The 19,763-nt window shown below is 43.0% G+C and overlaps 1 protein-coding gene across 1 annotated transcript; it reads left to right on the forward strand.

Moving 5' to 3' along the window:
- Window positions 1–1,611: 1,611 nt before the first annotated feature.
- On the forward strand, window positions 1,612–19,343 carry ENPP5 (ectonucleotide pyrophosphatase/phosphodiesterase family member 5; the record flags this gene model as incomplete). Its single annotated transcript, XM_081855952.1, is given in 6 exon segments — window positions 1,612–1,648; window positions 3,786–3,929; window positions 9,036–9,143; window positions 9,146–9,283; window positions 11,593–11,627; window positions 19,054–19,343. Coding segments are annotated over 6 exon segments (639 nt in total). The 3' UTR covers window positions 19,231–19,343.
- Window positions 19,344–19,763: the final 420 nt, after the last annotated feature.

Genomic DNA, 19,763 nt, shown 5'->3' on the forward strand with positions numbered 1-19,763 from the left:
TGCTGTTGCATTAAAGCCTTTCCCTCCCTCAAACTCATGGAGCACTAAGGGGGCTTTTCCCATGTGCTTTGTTCTTTGCCTTCCTCACTGCTTGTGGAGGGGCGTGCTCCTTTCTTACTCGTTTCTTTGCATTTGAATTTGCATTTGAACTAGCGGGTGAGCAAGTGCAGAGCTTTTCGTTTCCTTCCATATTTTTGTACAAATACATTAGTTCTGTACTTCAGTGGAAAAGCAATATTAAAGTTTGGTGGGAGTGACGTTTCTTGTCTACACTCTACTCCTCATATTATTTTATGCATTCATAATGTTTGTAAGAACGCCTAGGCACTTTGGAAAAATGGTCTATACAGGGAATTGTTATGTACTAAAGTTCTCACTCTGGGCCAGCAGGGGGACACTGTAGATAGTTTTCACGCAGGTCCACATATGCAAATAAGGGATTGAAAGTGACGTTCAGTGATTGGATAGTTACAGAAAGTTGTTACTGTTGCGTTGTAGTGGAGCTCTATATAAGCAGGTTGGCTGAACCCTTCAGTTCAGTTCTGCTCTGGCCTGTGAATAAACAAGAGCTGTTTGAAGAATCACTGTGTCGTCTGATATGTTCACCCACAACTTAATAGGAATGCTGCCCCCCATCCTGCAGCATGAATTCCCTTTTTGTATTGGGCATCCACCACCTTCTCTGCTATAGAGATGGCTGCTGCTTCTTTCTATACAGGAGTCACTGTGCCAGGCAAAAGGAGGCTCTACTAAGGAGGCCGGATTCCATTGCATGAAGCTAAGAGACAAGATGGGGGGAAAGGTGCCATAAAGCACAGCCCCCCCCCCCGCGAACCTGGGCTGCGGTGACACTTCCATGGGTGTAGCCAGGATTTGGGGGGGGGGGCAGAACCTCAGATTGGTATTGATTAGGGGGCAGCTGCTCCCTGCCCCCCAGCTACGCCCATGGACACTTCTGGGGGGGCATAGCACCCAAAATGCCTGAAAGGGCACCCCCGGCCAGGCAGGGGCCCCAGACACTGAGCTTTCCTTTACAAGAAAGAAAAAAGAGAGGAGCGGGGCAAACTGCCTCCCTCCAGGATGAGACGGGGGGGGGGGGCTGCTGCGTCCCTGCGCAGGGCGGGGGGGGAACACCCTGTCAAGACTGGCTGCGAACTTTCCTCCGCTTTCCTCGCTTCCTGGTTTCGCGAGCTTCTCCCGCGGTCAAGCGCGGGACGCGAACTCGGCCAGGGGAAGAGGCGGAGCCCGAGCGGGGGGGGGTCCTCCTTCACCGCGCAGGCGCGCTCAGAGGAAAGAGGGGGCCTCCCCCCCCGTGGGGCTTCGCCGCCCGCCTCCCCCCCACCCCCTTCTCGGCCCGGGCGAGGCTCGGGCCCCCAGAGGCCCCGGAGCGTCGCGGGCCGGATCCCGGGCAAGAGGCTGGTCCCGTGTGGCCCTTGCGGGCGCCTCGGGGATGCCGCTCGGGAGCGGGGCTGAAGAGAGCAGCCTGGGGCGGGGGGGGGCGGGGGGGGCCGGAGCGCCCCGAAGGACAGAGTCGGGGAACCTGCTCGGGATGGAGACCAGAATGATCAGCCCTTCGCCTGATGCAGCTCTTGCACCAGAAGAAGGCACGAAATGACCGGGACAGAGCATCCCTATCATTTAAAAACCCGTAAGGAATGAGAGCTGCCATTGAGAGCAGTGGTGCTTCTGTTCATTTAAGGATTAATTAGAATTAATGCACAGAAACGTGTTGGTAATGACAGGACAAGATTAGGGACTGCCAAATTGAAACAGTTACAAGGCTGCACAGATTTAAATTGGAAATATGACTTCATTCAAGCCAAAAAGAAGGTATGTGTTGGGGGGGGGGAGCCAATTGCTTCATTATAAATCTTTTGTTACATCAATTACTCAGCACACCACACCCCTAAGAATGCCTGACAATGCCAAAAAAATTGTTCTTTAAACCTAATGAAGAAGAAAAGAGATGGGAGTACTAATATGGATCATAATGACAAATGGGACTGTGTGAGTGAAAAATTAATGTTTGGAATAATTACAAAAAGGGCCTGGAGCCTCTGCGGAGTTAATTCTTTCACTTTTAAGACTTGCCGGGGCTCTGGCGGGGCACCATATCATTCTGCTACGAATAATTATAATTAATTGCTTTGAATGGATGTGGAGAGGAGAACTTGGAGGCCTGCAAGGACTTTGGCAGGATGCTGGGTGACTCCCTGCTTGTAATGCACTTTGAGCTCTTTACCTTTCCCAGCCGAAGCGTAATCCTAAACTTACCCTAAACCAGGGGTCAGCAACCTTTTTCAGCAGGGGGCCGGTCCACTGTCCCTCAGGCCTTGTGGGGGGCCAGACTTTATTTTGAAAGGGGAAAAAATGAACAAATTCCTATGCCCCACAAATAACCCAGAGATGCATTTGAAATAAAAGCACACATTCAACTCATGTAAAAACATGCTGATTCCCAGACCATCCGCAGGCTGGATTTAGAAGGCAATTGGGCCAGATCCGGTCCCCGTGTCTTAGTTTGCCTACCCATGCCCTAAACTTAATCTTGAGCATGACTTTCAAAACAGAAGTAGGGCAGTGCTGGAACACTGTGCATGAAATGGGCCATCTTTTCCAGTCAGTGTTTTGTTTTTTGTTGTAAAGAGAGCACAAGTTTTCTTTCAGTCTGAGTTGGTGACTGAGGAGCAGGCTGACTGCAGCTGTACTGGCAGAAATGAAAGTCTGGTGAACATGCTAGGCTTGGTCCCTTTAAAGACCAACTCCCTCTTATCAGATGCCAGAGATTGGTCATGGAAGTGAGTGGTCATGGAGTAATGAAGGGAAAGAAGGTTGCTCTTGGCACCTTCTAGGCACCGGGGGGGGGGGCATGGTGAGCTAGTCTTGGCTGGGCTCTGGCACCTGGGAGGATTTCTACCCCTCCCCCAACTAGCAGCACGTCTTCCTCTCGCCCCATGTGTACACTTTATACTGGTTGGGGACCCTTGAACTAGTCCTGAACTAGTACCTGAGAAATACTCACCTGAGGCTTAACTTAACTGGGATACTGGGAGCATGCAACTAGTAATTATATATGGGTGGCCTGGACCTATGTGCCAATATGTATGTACACAGAATTTACATGCCCCACAGCGGGGCGGGGAACTGGTGTGACATGTAAATGCGTCATACACACAGGCCTGTGTTTATGTAAAGAACCTTACATATGATGTGTGATTTTTTCTCATCACCTGTCTTGTTTAAATTCAGCTTGAATTGCGGTTGGTATATCATACCATGAACTGGCCTTACATATTATACTTTATTGTAACACTTCGCTTTATAGCATAAAGCTGTAGCTGCTTAACACTTTATGCATCTGATGAAGTGAGCATTACAGGGGAAAACTGTATAGGTCAACTCAGAAAAAAGCCACATTGAATTCAGTGGTGTTTACTTCCAGGTAAGTGCATGTAGGATTGAAGACTTGGACTATGAAAGCTCATGCCACAATAGATTAATTGGTCTTTACAGTGTTACAAGACTATGCACATGTGCTTAATATATTATGATTGCAATGGTTGTCAAGTTAGACTGCATAAAATCCTAGTGAAATCTGGGAATACAGCAAGCAATTGACCACAATCTTGCAGTAGGCAGATTTGTTTATCTATTAGCTACACATTTCTTGACCACCAGCTTCTTTTTTGTGCATGTAAACCAAACAATTTCTCAGGATCCTTCTATTAAAGCCTTCTGTTTGGATTTTATCTGAAGGGAAATTTGCTGAAGTATAAAATGCTTAGCCAATGTTCATCCTCACATGCGTGTCGATAAGAAGGAGGATATCCCAAGTAGACTGCATTACCAACACAGCTGTAGAATTCAACCTATTTTAGCAGTTGCTGATGAAGGATGGGAAATCTTGCAAAACAAATCTGAATTTGTATGTAAGTATTCTTTCAGTCACCTTTGAACCATTCATTAACCTTTGAACCTGCTTTGTTAAAAAAAACAACAACACCAAACTCACCATTGAAAACCAGTGTGATTCAGTAACTATAGTATGTTGTGGTTAGCCAGAGTTAGGTTATCCCACTTTACCCTACAGTGTTACAAATTGAGGTTGAATCCTGACAAGACAGAAGTACTGTTTTGGGGGGATGGGGTGGGCTGATGTGGACGACTCCCTGGTCCTGAATGCGGTAACTGTGCCCCTGAAGAACCACGTGCGCAGCCTGGGAGTCATTTTGGACTCACAGCTGTCCATGGAGGCGCAGGTCAATTCATAGAATCATAGAATCATGGAATCATAGAGTTGGAAGAGACCACAAGGTCCATCGAGTCCAACCCCCTGCCAAGCAGGAAACACCATCAGAGCACTCCTGACATATGGTTGTCAAGCCTCTGCTTAAAGACCTCCAAAGAAGGAGACTCCACCACACTCCTTGGCAGCAAATTCCACTGTCGAACAGCTCTTACTGTCAGGAAGTTCTTCCTAATGTTTAGGTGGAATCTTCTTTCTTGTAGTTTGGATCCATTGCTCCATGTCCGCTTCTCTGGAGCAGCAGAAAACAACCTTTCTCCCTCCTCTATGTGACATCCTTTTATATATTTGAACATGGCTATCATATCACCCCTTAACCTTCTCTTCTCCAGGCTAAACATGCCCAGCTCCCTTAGCCGTTCCTCATAAGGCATCGTTTCCAGGCCTTTGACCATTTTGGTTGCCCTCCTCTGGACACGTTCCAATTTGTCAGTGTCCTTCTTGAACTGTGGTGCCCAGAACTGGACACAGTACTCCAGGTGAGGTCTGACCAGAGCAGAATACAGTGGCACTATTACTTCCCTTGATCTAGATGCAATACTCCTATTGATGCAGCCCAGAATTGCATTGGCTTTTTTAGCTGCCACGTCACACTGTTGGCTCATGTCAAGTTTGTGGTCAACCAAGACTCCTAGATCCTTTTCACATGTACTGCTCTCAAGCCAGGTGTCACCCATCTTGTATTTGTGCCTCTCATTTTTTTTGCCCAAGTGCAATACTTTACATTTCTCCCTGTTAAAATTCATCTTGTTTGTTTTGGCCCAGTTCTCTAATCTGTCAAGGTCGTTTTGAAGTGTGATCCTGTCCTCCAGGGTGTTAGCCACCCCTCCCAGTTTGGTGTCATCTGCAAATTTGATCTGGATGCCCTTGAGTCCATCATCCAAGTCATTGATAAAGATGTTGAATAAGACGGGGCCCAGGACAGAACCCTGTGGCACCCCACTAGTCACTCTTCTCCAGGATGAAGAGGAACCATTGATGAGCACCCTTTGGGTTCGGTCAGCCAGCCAGTTACAAATCCACTGAGTGGTAGCATAGTCAAGTCTGCATTTTACCAGCTTCTTTACAAGAATATCATGGGGCACCTTGTCAAATGCCTTGCTGAAATCAAGGTAGGCTACATCCACTGCGTTCCCTTCATCTACCAGGCTTGTAATTCTGTCAAAAAACGAGATCAGGTTAGTCTGACATGACTTATTTTTCAGAAATCCATGCTGACTATTGGTGATCCCAGTATTCCTTTCTAGGTGCTCACAGACTGTTTGCTTAATGATCTGCTCCAGAATCTTCCCTGGTATTGATGTCAGACTGACTGGGCGGTAATTATTTGGGTCCTCTCTTTCCCCCTTTTTGAAAATAGGGACAACATTTGCCCTCCTCCAGTCTGCCGGGACTTCGCCTGTTCTCCAGGAATTCTCAAAGATGACTGCCAGTGGTTCTGAGATCACATCTGCCAGTCTTTTAATACTCTTGGATGCAGTTCATCTGGCCCTGGAGACTTGAATACATCTAAACTAGCCAAGTATTCTTGTACTATCTCCTTAGTTATTCTGGGCTGTGTTTCCTCTGCTGAATCATTTGCTCCAAATTCTTGAGGTCGGGCATTGTTTTCTTAATCGGAGAAGACTGAGGGAAAGAAGGCATTGAGGAGTTCAGCCCTTTCTGTGTCCCCTGTTTGCATTTCACCATCTTCTCCTCTGAGTGACCCGACTGTTTCTTTGTTCTTCCTTTTGCTACGAACATACCCATAAAAGCCTTTTTTGTTGCTTTTAACCTCTCTAGCAAGCCTGAGTTCATTCTGTGCTTTAGCTTTTCTGACTTTGTGTCTACACGTGCTGGCTATTTGTTTGAATTCCTCTTTGGTGGTTTCCCCCTTTTCCATTTTTTGTACACATCCTTTTTTAATCTTAACTCAGTTAAAAGTTCTTTAGATAGCCACCCTGGCTTCTTTAGGCACCTTCCATGTTTCCATCTCATTGGCATTGCCTGAAGTTGTGCTTTTACTATCTCCCTCTTAACAAACTCCCAGCCATCATGAACTTCCTTTCCTTTTAGTATTACTGTCCATGGGATCTCACCCAGCACTTCCCTAAGTTTTATGAAGTCAGCTTTCTTAAAGTCAAGAAATTGAGTCCTAGTATGCTTGGCTGCTCCTTTCCACTGTATAGTAAACTTCAGAAGAGCATGATCACTCGTGCCTAATGATCCTTCCACTTCTACCCCACTAACCAGGTCATCAACATTGGTTAGGACCAGATCTAAAATGGCTGTTCCTCTTGTTGCTTCTCCCACTTTCTGGACAACGAAGTTGTCTGCAAGGCCAGTGAGGAATCTGTTTGACCTTATGCTCTTGGCTGAGTTTGACATCCAACAAATATCCGGGTAATTAAAGTCCCCCATTACTACTATCTCCCTTCCTTTTGCATGCTTGGCCATCTGTTCCAGGAAGGCATCATCTATGTCCTCCGTTTGGCTTGGGGATCTATAGTAAACTCCCACAATGAGGTCCCTGTTATTCTTCTCTCCCTTAATTTTGACCCAAATGCTCTCACTTTGGCTTTGAGGTTCTAAATCTTTGAACTCTTCACAGGTATACACATCCCTGACATATAACGCCACTCCTCCTCCTTTCTTGTCTGGTCTGTTTCTCTGAAATAGATTGTACCCCTCCATTATTACATTCCAGTCGTGGGACTTATCCCACCAGGTTTCAGTGATGCCTATTATGTCATACTTAGTTTGCTGTACCAAGAGCTCAAGCTCATCTTGTTTATTTCCCATGCTTTGCGCATTAGTGTACAGACATTGAAGTCCATTAATCATTCCCCCGTGTCTCTTATTTAAGGATTTTTTCCTCCCACCACTAGGTCTGCGTGCTGTTTGCTCCATTTGGTCTATGACATTTGGATGATCATCTTCATCAGTTGATAGACTCCTACCTTCAGGAGCACTGTCTCCCTCCCCCACATTAGTCAGTTTAAAGCCCTCCTGATGAGGTTTCTGAGATTTTTGGCAAAAACATTCCTCCCAACTGTTGTGAGGTGCAGCCCATTGCTTGCCAGAAGTCCATCTTCAAGAAACTGCAGTCCGTGATCTAAGAATCCAAACCGTTCCTGTTTACACCATTTGCAAAGCCAGCTGTTCACTTCCACTATTTTTCCCTCTCTCCCTGGGCCACGTCGTTCAACTGGGAGGACAGATGAGATGACAATTTGTGTATTTAATTGCTTCAATTTCCTGCCCAGAGCCTCGTAGTCTCTTTTGATCTTCTGGAGGCTATTGCTTGCAGTGTCATTGGTTCCCACATGAACCAAGAGGAAGGGGTATTTGTCAGTGGGTTTTATGATTCCTTGCAGTCGTTCAGTTACATTTTGGATCTTAGCCCCGGGGAGACAGCATACTTCCCAAGACATCTTGTCAGGCCCACAGATCACTGCTTCTGTTCCCCTCAGTAGGGAATCCCCTATCACCACTACACGCCTCCTCTTAGGTCTGGTCGGGGTTCTTCCGTGAGCTGTCCGTTCCAAGGTCACCTGCACATTCCCTGAGGACTGACTTTGCTGCTCGTCTTCATATACCTGATCGACTGTAATGAGGGAGAGATCCTCAAATGGAGTCTGCTCTTCGTCTTCCATGCTAGGGGAGAGGACCTCAAAGCGATTGTGTATTTCTAAACAATCAGAGCGAACCCTGGGCCTCCTACTTCTTTGAGTCACGTTTCTCCATATATCTGGCACCTGTGTTGGTGAACTAGCCTCCTTCTCAGGGGAGTCCCCTGTCTCCTCCTTGGTGGAGACGGTGTGCTCTGTTGCTTCCAAGAAGAGCTCCAGCTCTCTAATTCTTTGGAGCGTAGCTACACGTTCCTCCAGTTGCTGGACTTTGTCTTTTAAGAGGGCAATCAACATGCAATTGCTGCAGGTAAAGCTGCCTGCAACCTTTGGCAAGATGGCAAACATTGCGCAGGAACCGCATGCGACTGCAACTGTTCCCTCACCCTCCATCTTGAGAACGTGTCGTTGGGGCTGGCTACAGCGGTCCTCCATCATAAAAAGCGTGAAGACAGGACAGATAACTCCCCCCCCAAAAAACCTAGGTCCTGTGTCCAGGGCAGCTGTCTATCAGCTCCATCTGGTACACAGGCTGAAGACCCTACCTGTCTGCAGACTGTCTGGTAAATGTTTCATGTGTATCTTGTGCCATAGGATTTTATCAGTCGTCTCAATCAGTTCAAGCTTAATAGCCACATTAAAGTTCTCATATTGTGCCAGTTCAATAACTCCTAGTCATAGTGATACATAGTGAGTTAGTGTGGTATAGTGGTTAGAATGGTAGACTAGGACGTGTGGAGACCAGGGTTCAAATCCCTCCTCAGCCGTGGAACTCACTGGGGGGCCTGGACCAGTCACAGTTCTCAGTCTAACCTCCCTCACAGGGTTGTTGTGAGGATAAAGTGGGGAGAAATAGAACCATGTACTTGGTGGGTTATAATAAATAACTAAGTAATAAAATCTTGATGTCTGAGAAGTTTGGGGACTAAAAACCCAAACCTATCTACAGAGGTATATCTGTTATTACTGATATAACCAAGGTCATATGACTGCATGTTCCAGCAGTTGTTGTTTTTCTGGGAAAGAGGTCTAAAGAGTCTAATAGTCTCTTGAAACATAGCTGTATACATATGAATGTCAAAAGAGGGCAGTAAATGAGAATTTGTTTGTTCTTTTTCTAGTGAGTAACCACGGATATGACAATGTGCTACCAGACACGCAGCCTATCTTCTTATCTCATGGGCCTGCCTTTAGAAAGAACCTCTCCAAGCAAGCTATGAATTCCACAGATTATATCCCCTTTTGTGTCATCTGTTGGATATTACTCCACTGCCCAACAATGGGTCGCTTGACAGTGTGAAGGATCTGCTTGTTAGTGCCGTCCCAAAAGAGCCACAACATATAAACTATCAGCAAGAATCCTTTGCCTGTTTTTTTTTTTTTTTTTAGTAAATATAGAATCATAGAATCATAGAATCATAGAGTTGGAAGAGACCACAAGGGCCATCGAGTCCAACCCCCTGCCAAGCAGGAAACACCATCAGAGCACTCCTGACATATTTAAGTTTTTAAAAAAGACAACAAACATAAGAAAAAACAAGAGCAAATACACAAAAATTGTAAAATACATAAAAAATAAAGAAAAAGTAATTTCGAAAAAAGAAAAACAACAACACATTTTAAGACAAAAAAGAAAAAACACAAAAATCCCTCTTTTTGCTTCTCATCTTTGATTCACTTATTTTCTTGACTTCCTCGCATCCCCCTCTTTTGTATCCCTGTTACAAATTAATTCAGCAAATTCATATCCAGTTTATTTGTCTAACTATCCATCCAATCTTATTTTTAACCTTGTTGCTAGAACCCCTTCAGTTCATTTCAATGCCATTAACTTTCAAAAATTTTACAATATTTCTGTAAATAAATTTTAAATTTCTTCCAATCTTCTTCCACCAACTCTTCTCCCTGGTCTCGGATTCTGCCAGTCATTTCCGCCATCTCCATATATTCTATTACTTGCATCTGCCATTCTTCCAGAGTGGGTAGGTCTTGTGTCTTCCAATGCTTTGCGATGAGTATTCTTGCTGCTGCTGTTACATACATAAAAAAATTCCTGTCCTTCTTTAACACCAATTGGCCGACTAAGCCCAGGAGAAAGGCCTCTGGTTTCTTAGGGAAAGTGTACTTAAGTACCTTTTTTAGTTCATTATATATCATCAAATACATAAGAGACATCAAAGGCTCCTTAGAGAAGATCATATCCTTTGTATCCCCAAAAGTTAATGTCAGCCCCGTAGACGCTTCACCGGAGGATACGACCGAACCAACTCCCAGAGTACCTGCCCTACTGCGCTCAACTTCGCAGACTGGCTGCAAATTTGAAAATGAACAAACTATGGAAGATCTACACACCACATCTTCCTACAATCTTTCACTACAAGCCACTAGACTCTGTTTAATTATCCTCCCCTTCAAAGGTCAGGTTGTTAACTGGTCGTCTATACATGTCGCAAGAAGGCATCTAGCTGAGCTTTTGGGCGTAAATCCCCTTTCCATCGATCTGAAATCCACTGTCCACATTTACAGCAAGCCACACATGCAGAGGATACTGCTCACCTTCGAATCTAAAAAGTTTCCAACTTATATGATGTCTCTACGAAGCTCCCTGACTAATTTTGGATTTTTTATTACAAGAGTTTTTATCAACACTAAGATTTGCCCTCTTATACCCTACTTTCCAGCTAAAAGGAAAGCAATTAAAACTGAGGGCACCCCACCTACTATGAGCTCTACCTCTCCACCCTCAGACTTAATTAGTTGGACAGAGACCCCCATGCCCCTCCTGTCAAAGGCTACTCATCTAGAGAATTCGATGGAGCAGGAGTTACTTGTTTCCTTCTCCCATCTCCCAAAAGCCGAACAAACAGAGATAACGGAAAGACTAGATGAGTTATTACTCTATCTTCGCAACTCTGAAGACCTAGCGCCCACAAAAGAGGCAAATACTCCACCTAACTTGGAGTGAAAAATGGAATATGAATCTCCTCAGGTCACGTCAGAACACCCCCCCCTACTCTGCCCAACTGAAATCCACGCCGAAATCTCTGTGGCGCCCCTAATCACATTACCGGAGACTTCACCACCCAATGGTTGCATCTTCCACGACTCCGGGAAAGTCCTAGATGCTATTGAAGAGACAAAATGACTCTCACCTCTATTACTATCCTGGAACGTTGCTGGGTGGCAATCGAAAACAATGGACAAAGACGTTCTAACCTACGTATCACAGTTCAAGATCATTCTGCTCCAAGAAACCTGGATGCAAAATCCTTTTGACCTACACAATTATTTTGCTTTCCATTCCTGTGCCTCAATCGGCCCAAAAGGCGGAAGACTGGCGGGAGGTCTGAGCACCTTCGTATCGACAGATCTAGGAACCTCCCCCACCCAATTGAAAATCGATAAAAAATGGATTTTGGCTGTGAAAATATTCTCTACCCACTTTAAGATCATATGCATCAATGTTTATATTCACCCACTCATGAAACAAACTGATCTTAAAAACATCTGGAACGAACTGGAAGACTGCATTCTCCTTGTCTCAAATAAGTTTCCCTCTGCCTCCCTAATTATTGGTGGGGACTTTAATGCAAGGTTAGGCCATTCAGACGAACAGCTAATCAACGAAAGTGGAATGGGTCCCCTAAATGCTAATGATGAACACTGGCCCCTATTCAGGCGTCATTCACTTGACCCAGTTACCAATTTCGCTGGTACATGTCTCTTTCTAATGGCACTTAGATTAAACCTTGTCATTTTAAACTGCCTCTCCTCGGGAGACTGTCCTGGCCAATTTACTTATTGGTCAGGCTTAAGGCATTCTGTTATTGACTACATCCTTGTCTCCCAAGAACTCTTTGATGAATATATTGAATTTACTGTAGATATAAGAACCGAAAGTGACCATCTCCCCCTAAATCTTAAAAGGACTGAATTTTGGGAACCCTCTAGATGTGGGCTCGCCCCACAGTCCCCTGATCCTAATGTTCTACAACAAATAGGTAGATCCAGAATTAAATGGTCCCCTTATGTTAATAACAATTTTAGCATTTGGACACAATCAATGGAAGGTCAACTCCTCTGGGCTGATCTGACCTCCAACGATACTGAAGAGACCTCCCCAATTGACCATTATAACACATTAATCCAAAAACTCCAACCGTTATTGTCAAGACTCGGGAGATCTAGCCACAATGAGTCCCCTACCAACAAAAAATGGTTTGACCGCGAATGCATCCAGGCAAAACTTACACTCAGGGAATGCTTTAAGGCCTTCCAGCAAAATCCTAACCCTATCACTAAACTAGAGTTACAACTTAAAAAAAAGAACTACAAAGAGTTACTAAAAACCAAAAAAAGAACCGCAGACTCTCTCATCTGGCAGGCCCTCATAAAAGCGTCAATAGAAAAAGACAATACCAACTTCTGGAAAATTATCTCCAGCCAAACCAAAGCTCCTAACGAGGGCACAATAATCCCTGCAAACTCATGGGAAGAGCACTATAAAGTGCTGTTTAGGGAACACCGACCTTCTGCGCTGCTTAACATCCCCTTAGACAATGATACATCATGGCCCCCAACATCTGAAACTGAAATCACTTCATTAATTCTACAAATGAAATCTGGCAAAGCCCCAGGAAGTGATTTCATTGTCGCTGAACTTCTGAAAGCGCAAATAAACTGGTGGGCCCCGGTTCTTGCAAATCTATTTTCATATATAGATAAGACAACTGAAATCCCTAAAGATTGGGGACTGGCTATAATTGTTCCTATATTTAAAAAGGGTAACCCCTCTGACCCATCTAATTATAGACCAATTAGTCTTCTGAATGTGATCTGCAAACTTTATACAAAACATCTATGCCTAAAATTATGTGAATGGTTAGATCATAATGATTTACTAGAAATTGAACAAGCAGGGTTTACATCTGGACGTTCCACCATTGATCACTGCTTAGTGTTAGATTATTTTGTCTATAAGTATGTGAAACATTGGAAAAAGTCACTGTATGCGGCCTTTGTAGACCTAAAGGCAGCATTTGATTCTGTATCCAGGGGTAGGCTCTGGGCCAAACTGGCCAATATGGGTATTAACAGAAGGTTATTACTTCTGATGATTAAGCTTCATGAGAACAATACCCTCCAGATAAGACTTGCACAGGACGGCAGACTTTCTAGAGAAATCCCAGTCCAAAGAGGAGTTAGACAAGGATGCCTATTAGCCCCATTTTTATTTAACATCTATGTTAACTCCCTGGTCACATGCTGCCGTGAAATCGAAACCCCCCCCCCCCCGTGTTCTCTAACGGCAGAAAAGTACCAGTTTTAATGTATGCAGATGACGCTGTTCTTCTCTCTCAAACCAAAGTGGGTCTGAAACGTGCCTTAGGAAAGTTTAGTGACCAATGTAACACTGAACTGTTAACAATTAACTTTGCCAAAACCAAAATTGTACATTTTAACCGCTCCTTCAGGAAAGATAATTGGAGCGTAAAGGGAAACGCCATTGAACAGACTAAGACCTTCCAATACTTAGGCATTACTTTCTCTTATAATGCCAAATTGTCAACACACCTGACCACAGCAGCTATATCAGCAGGAAGAAGTGCAAATGCCATCCTTAGATTATTCAGAAGGAAAGGAGCTGGCTTCCTCCCGATGGCCCTAAAAGTTTTTCAGGCAAAATCTTTAGTCCAACTCCTGTATGGCACTCAAATTAGCCCCTCTGCCAACCTTAAGACCCTTGAAACAGTACAATCAAAATTCTTAAGATCACTATTTGCTACCCCAAAGTGTACACCCAATGCAGTCTTAAGGCAAGAGGCAGGACTACCCAGAGTGGAATTAAAAGTCTGGGAGCAAGCAATATGCCTCTGGCTGAAAATCCATTACAATCCTAAGGGACTGCTACCTTGCTTCCTGGCCGCAGTTCCCTATCCTCCTTGGCTTATGCAAATAGCTAACAAGATCAAACAAATTGGCCTAAACCTTGAAAATCTTTTTCTCGGAACTCAGAACAAGGCAAAGGCAATTATCATTCAGAGACTTTACGATGTCGAATTACAACAAGAAGACGCTCTACTCCCGGAGACATATAGATGTTTAAAAGCTTGGCCTAACTTTGCAGCTGCCCCTTACTTAACTAACATCACTAACGAAGCTTATAGATGGGCTTTCTCTAGAGCCCGCTTTGAGACAATGCCCTCAGCAGTGCTGTACGGCAAATTCACGCGGGTACCAATGCATGCACGTCTCTGCCCCTGTATGCCTAATAAGGTAGAATCTGTCACTCACATCCTTCTATTTTGCAAATTTTATAGTGAAGAACGAGCTCAACTCATTTTGCCGCTTTTATCAAAATTTATACCCCTACAACATTATTTGGAATCCTCCCCCGAAATTATACGAAAATACCTTCTGGAAGATTCCTCAAGCTCAATATCATATGAGGTGGCCAAATTTTGCACTTTAGCAATCAGGAAGCGTAAATTTCTTTTGTTGAGTGGCACACTGCGAAGTTCCCTTGTGTAATCTTTTTTCTTCTTCTTCTTCTTGATGTTGTTGTTGATTTCTTTTTGTTTGGTCTTGTGGTGTTTGGTGTCGCTGGCTTTTGTCGCAATAAAACTTGGTCTGGTTCACAGGAAGAGAGCCCAGAAGTCACATATTCAGTCACCAGATATTGCGCTGCCATGATAGATATCTGACGAATAATGATCTATGCTACAATTCAATCCTAAACTGAAGGCCCATATTATTAGATCCGCACTTCTGAAGCCCAACCCATATAGCTGCGTTAACTGATCTTTTAATCTTTTAATCTTTCTTATAAATTTTTAGACCCATTGTCTATCCTTAATTAAGTACTCTATGTATATGTTTAAATCTACGTTTGGTTCTAGCTCCTATTTATTTAATAATTATTCACCTGGATTCATACTGTTATACTATCTATGTATATGTTTTGTTTATGCTGGTCTATGACCGTAATAAAGTACTTGACTTGACTTGACTTGATATATCATCTCCCAGAAAGCCTTAATCCTTGGGCATGTCCACCAAAGGTGAAAGAATCCTGCCACTTGGCCAAATTCCTGGATTAATTCTAAGGCCCTCTTAGTGCTAGCTATTGGCTCCTGTAATGTCAATACAAGGTCATCTGCAAAAGCTTTAAGTTTATAATGTTTAACTCCGACCTGAATACCCTGTATCAAGTGGTCCCATCTTATCATGTTTAGCAAAACTTCCAGGACCGAAATAGAAAGCAATGGGGAAATTGGGCAGCCTTGTCGTGTCCCTTTCTCAATCCTAAACTCTTCCGTCACCACATTATTAACTATCAGTTTAGCCTTTTGCTCAGAATAAATCGCACCTATACCGTTTTCAAAATTTTGTCCTACCCCCATCCCCTGAAGGTTTTTCTTCATAAAACTCCAAGAAATATTGTCAAAGGCTTTCTCCGCATCCACAAATATCAAAACTGCTTCTGTATTAATATTCACTTGTAACTTTTCCAAAATGTTAATTACATTCCTCATGTTGTCAGATAGGTGTCTACCAGGGAGAAAGCCAGCCTGATCTTTATGTATCGTTTCAGCTAATACTTTTTTCAATCTTTTAGCCAGAATATCTGCAAAGATTTTATAATCCACATTAAGCAGGGATATGGGGCGGTAGTTCTTAAGTTGTGTCTTCTCGGTCTCAGTTTTCGATATAAGTGTGATGTAGGCTTCTTGCCACGACTCTGGCGCTTTTTTCCCCTCCATAATTTCATTGCAAACCTCCTTTAGTGGTTGAATTAAGTAGTCTTTCAAAGTTCTATAGTATTTGGAGGTTAATCCATCAGGCCCTGGAGATTTGCCCAATTGCATATTCTGGATAGCACCTTCCACCTCTTGTTCTGTTATTTTGTAATTCAAAAGTAGTTTATTTTCTTGATAATTTTTTTGTAATCCATTAATTTTCAAAAATTGGTCAATTTTGGTCTCATTCTGTGGCCCTTGTGTATAAAGTTGTTTGAAATATCTCTGAAAACAATTTCTTATCTCCTGTGGATTCTGTATGTTCTTACCATCAACTTCAAGATTAGTAATGGTGTTTAATTTTTGTCTCTTCTTCAACTGCCATGCTAGCAGCTTCCCACATTTATTCGCTGAGTCAAAAGTCTTTTCTCTCATCTGTTTAATTTTCCATTCTATCTCTTGGTTTATCATTTTCATATATTGTACTTGATAAAGTTTGATTTCTCTTAAGATCTCTTGTGACTTCGGCTTAGATCTAAGTTTCCTCTCTCCTTCTCTTATTTTCCCCAAGATCTTTTCTTTTTTCTCCTCTTGAGTTCTCTTTTTTAATACATTCTGCTGAATCAAAAATCCTCTCATTACGGCTTTGCTAGCGTCCCAAATTATTCTTTTTTCCACAGAAGTCTTCAAATTTATCTCAAAATAGTCTCTCATAATTTTTTGGGCCTTCTTAATAATTTCCTGGTCTCTAAACAGGGTGTCATTCATCCTCCATCTGAAGGAGCCAGTCGATGTTACTTTCATTTCCATCTTCACAGGGTTGTGGTCGGAGCAAGTTTTTGGGCAAATTTCCACTTTTCGAATCTTGGGAGCTAGTCCTCTGGTTATCCAAATTTGGTCAATTCTAGTCCAAGTCTTTTGGGCTTCAGAAAAGAAAGTTCCCTCTCTACCTAGGGGGTTCTTAGTTCTCCATGTATCAATTAAATTCATATTGTCTGTCATTTCAAAAAAAGTTTTTGGTAGTCTTCCATCCTTGGTCACCACTTGTCTTTCTGACTTATCCATATTTGTCGAAACCACACCATTCATATCTCCAAGCATGATAATATTGCAGTCCATAAAGTCCAACAGTGTCTCATGCAGTTTCTTAAAAAATTCTGATTTCCCCTCATTTGGTGCATAATTAATTACAAATTTCTCTCCTTGAAATTGTATCTCAATCGCCACAAATCTTCCGTGATCATCTTTAAAAACAAATTTGGGTAATAGGCTTTCTTTTGCGTAAATCACAACTCCTCTCTTTTTAACTTTGTCAGATGAAATAAATTCTTGGCCTAATCTTTTATTGATTAAAACTTTCCTGTGTATTCTGGTCACGTGAGTTTCTTGCAAACAAATCAAGTCCAATTTCTCCTTTCTCAACAAATGAAAAATTCTTTTCCTCTTGTCAGGGGAATTCAACCCTCGGATGTTCCAACTTAGCATCTGCAAAGACATTGTGTAGTTATTCTGTTCCTCCTACTGCTCCCAGTAGTTGTTCTTGGTCTGTTGGTGGTTTCGCTTTCTCTGATTTATCCCATCCCAGTGGTAACTTTCCTGTGTCCAAAGCTCCTGGCTTTGGTATCTTCGGTTCTCCTTCCTCTGACTCTTTTTGTAGATGTTCCTCGTGGTCTTTCAAAAATCTCTCTTTATCTTCTTCTGATCTTCTTCTCACTTTTTTCCCTTTGTAGGTAAAGGACAAACCCTGTGGAAACTCCCACCTAAAGATAATGTTGTTTCTTCTTAGCAAGTGCACTAGGTCTCTGTATTTAGCCCTAAGGTCCAATAAGTGTTTTGGGATGTCTTTAAATATCTCAATCCTAGAGTCCTCTATCTCCAATGATTTCTTGTAGTGCAGGCCCAATATTTTGTCTCTCTCTTCTTTAGATCTAAGTGTGATCAGGCAATCTCTTGCTCTGTTCTTCTTTCCTTTACCACCTTTACCAAATCTAAAGGAGGTCACTATCTTGAAATCTTTGTCTTGATCAAGGCCCCAGAATTCTTCAAATTCCTGTGTCAGAAATTCACTCAAATTATTTTCTTCCACTTCTGGGACTGCTCTGATCCTCAGATTGGCCTGTTTATCTCTAAGTTCAAATAAGGACAATTGCGTCTTGTGGTCTTCAAGTTGTCTATTAATTGGCTGAATCTTTTGCTCTACTTCTAGTACCTTCTCTTTTGCGTCCTCTGCAATCCTTCTTGTCACTTTAGATTCCTGCAGCAGCCTGTCGATAGCCTGTGTATTTGAACTAATAGTTGTAGTGTTTAAGTCAATTTTAGCTGACAGTTTTTCTAATGCTCCAAAAATTTTATCTAATGATGCACTAAGTGTCTCTTCAGAGCCCCCGCCTTTTGTCCCAGATTGACCAGTTTCTTCCTTTTCTATAACTGGACGGGCTACAATTGATTGTCTTCGCTGCTGCTGCCTGGTTTTTACTCTTGGAGCTTTTTCCTGGGGTTTTTCCTGAGGTTGGAGTTGATCCATTACTTATCTTCTTCAAGGTCACTCTCACAGTCAGATTCTTTTGTAGTGGAAAAAGTTTCCTAGCCAGCTGCAATGGAAAATCCCCAGTAATAACACAGACCTCCTGTAGGGGAGCACCTTGGCAACAATGTTCCTTTCAAAATGGCTTGCTTCTAAATACAATAATATCCTTCAATCAGAGGCAACAGTTGCAAAAAGAGTCTCTCAAAATTTTATACAGTTCATATACAAAGTAACCATATTGCAACAACAAATGGTGCAGGGCTTTCCTTACAGTCTCTGGCAGCCCAATAGCAGGGGTTAAGCGGTGGTCTTAATTTCCTCCCTTTTTTCCCCTCAGGCAACAAGTTTCTTCTCACCCCCCAACTTTAGGGGGGAGTTCTTTCAACAGGCATTGAAGTTAAACTCCTTATAGTCAACTTTTCCCAGTTCTTAGCTTCAAAAGTCTTTGCTTTAATCCTATTTACAAAAGCGGAAGACGGACTTCCTTTTTGTGCCTTCCCGCTTCAGAGCCAAATTCAAGTTCGTTGTGCCGATCAAAGGAGGCAAATCCTTTGATCTCCCGTTTTTATCAAGTTCTTACTCACGGGTTGTAGTTTAGCAGCCGAATTTTCAAAGGAAAAAAGGTCAGCGCTCTCCGGCATCAGCTGTGCAGCTTCACTCCGCAGAAGTAGCGATTAACTCTCAGCACTGCGCCACACCCCCCCGTCCTGTTCCGGAGCTCTTTTCCGAGCCCCTTTCCAAAACGGGGGGAGCGCAAAGGTGCCCGCCAAGTCCCATGCTCGCAGGCTTCACCCGCCTGCGGTTTTTGGCAGGGTCCCCGCTTCGCTGTAGCGGGTAGACCCGATTTCTGCGGAGCTTCCCCTTCTTACTCAGAAGGAGTCCGCCATTGCCGATGGCGCCGCCTCCGGAAGTCCCTCCTTTGCCTGTTTTATTAGAGTTTTTCTTGGCAGCATACTTGTCTTTGTCTTTCTTCTAGTGTTCATAAAACATTTAATTCACAGTCACATGCCAGGTCTGTGGGTACAAAATGCTGAAATAATTGAGCCATAGCTTCAGACTTAATGCTTTCTTAAAATAAAGGCATTGTTCATAAGAAGCCTTCTTAGAAATTGTATATGTGTATGAACAAGAGCAATACCATGTGAAATCTCCTGTTCAGCTAGGGTAGACAGCAAAACATTTGTGGGAAGGGTTAAAAGCTTTTATAGAGAAACATGGAAGGCTAAGTCACTAGAAATCTGAGATGGAAATAATCTTAAATGCACTTTAAGCTTTCAGTCTTCTAACTTAATCAAATAATTAATTTTATAACTTGCAGTTCTGCAAGTTGTAAAAAGTGGGATGCACACGTTCTATATCATGCATGCACAGATTGGTTTAAATTGCTATGTATAAGAATTTTATTTTTAAAAAATCTCTTACAAAACACTAAGGGTTGAGCTATGTAGCAATTGCATATGCTTTAATAAGATCTAAATGAAAATAAAGGCAAACATTATGTTAAGTTATTGAAGAAATGTGATGGCTTAATCTAATATAAGCAGCAAATCTTCCATTTACTGATTCAAAATTACTTTGTCACA

This window comes from Podarcis erhardii (assembly GCF_964252035.2).
Source record: "Podarcis erhardii genome assembly, chromosome: 3".
NCBI lineage: Eukaryota > Metazoa > Chordata > Lepidosauria > Squamata > Lacertidae > Podarcis > Podarcis erhardii.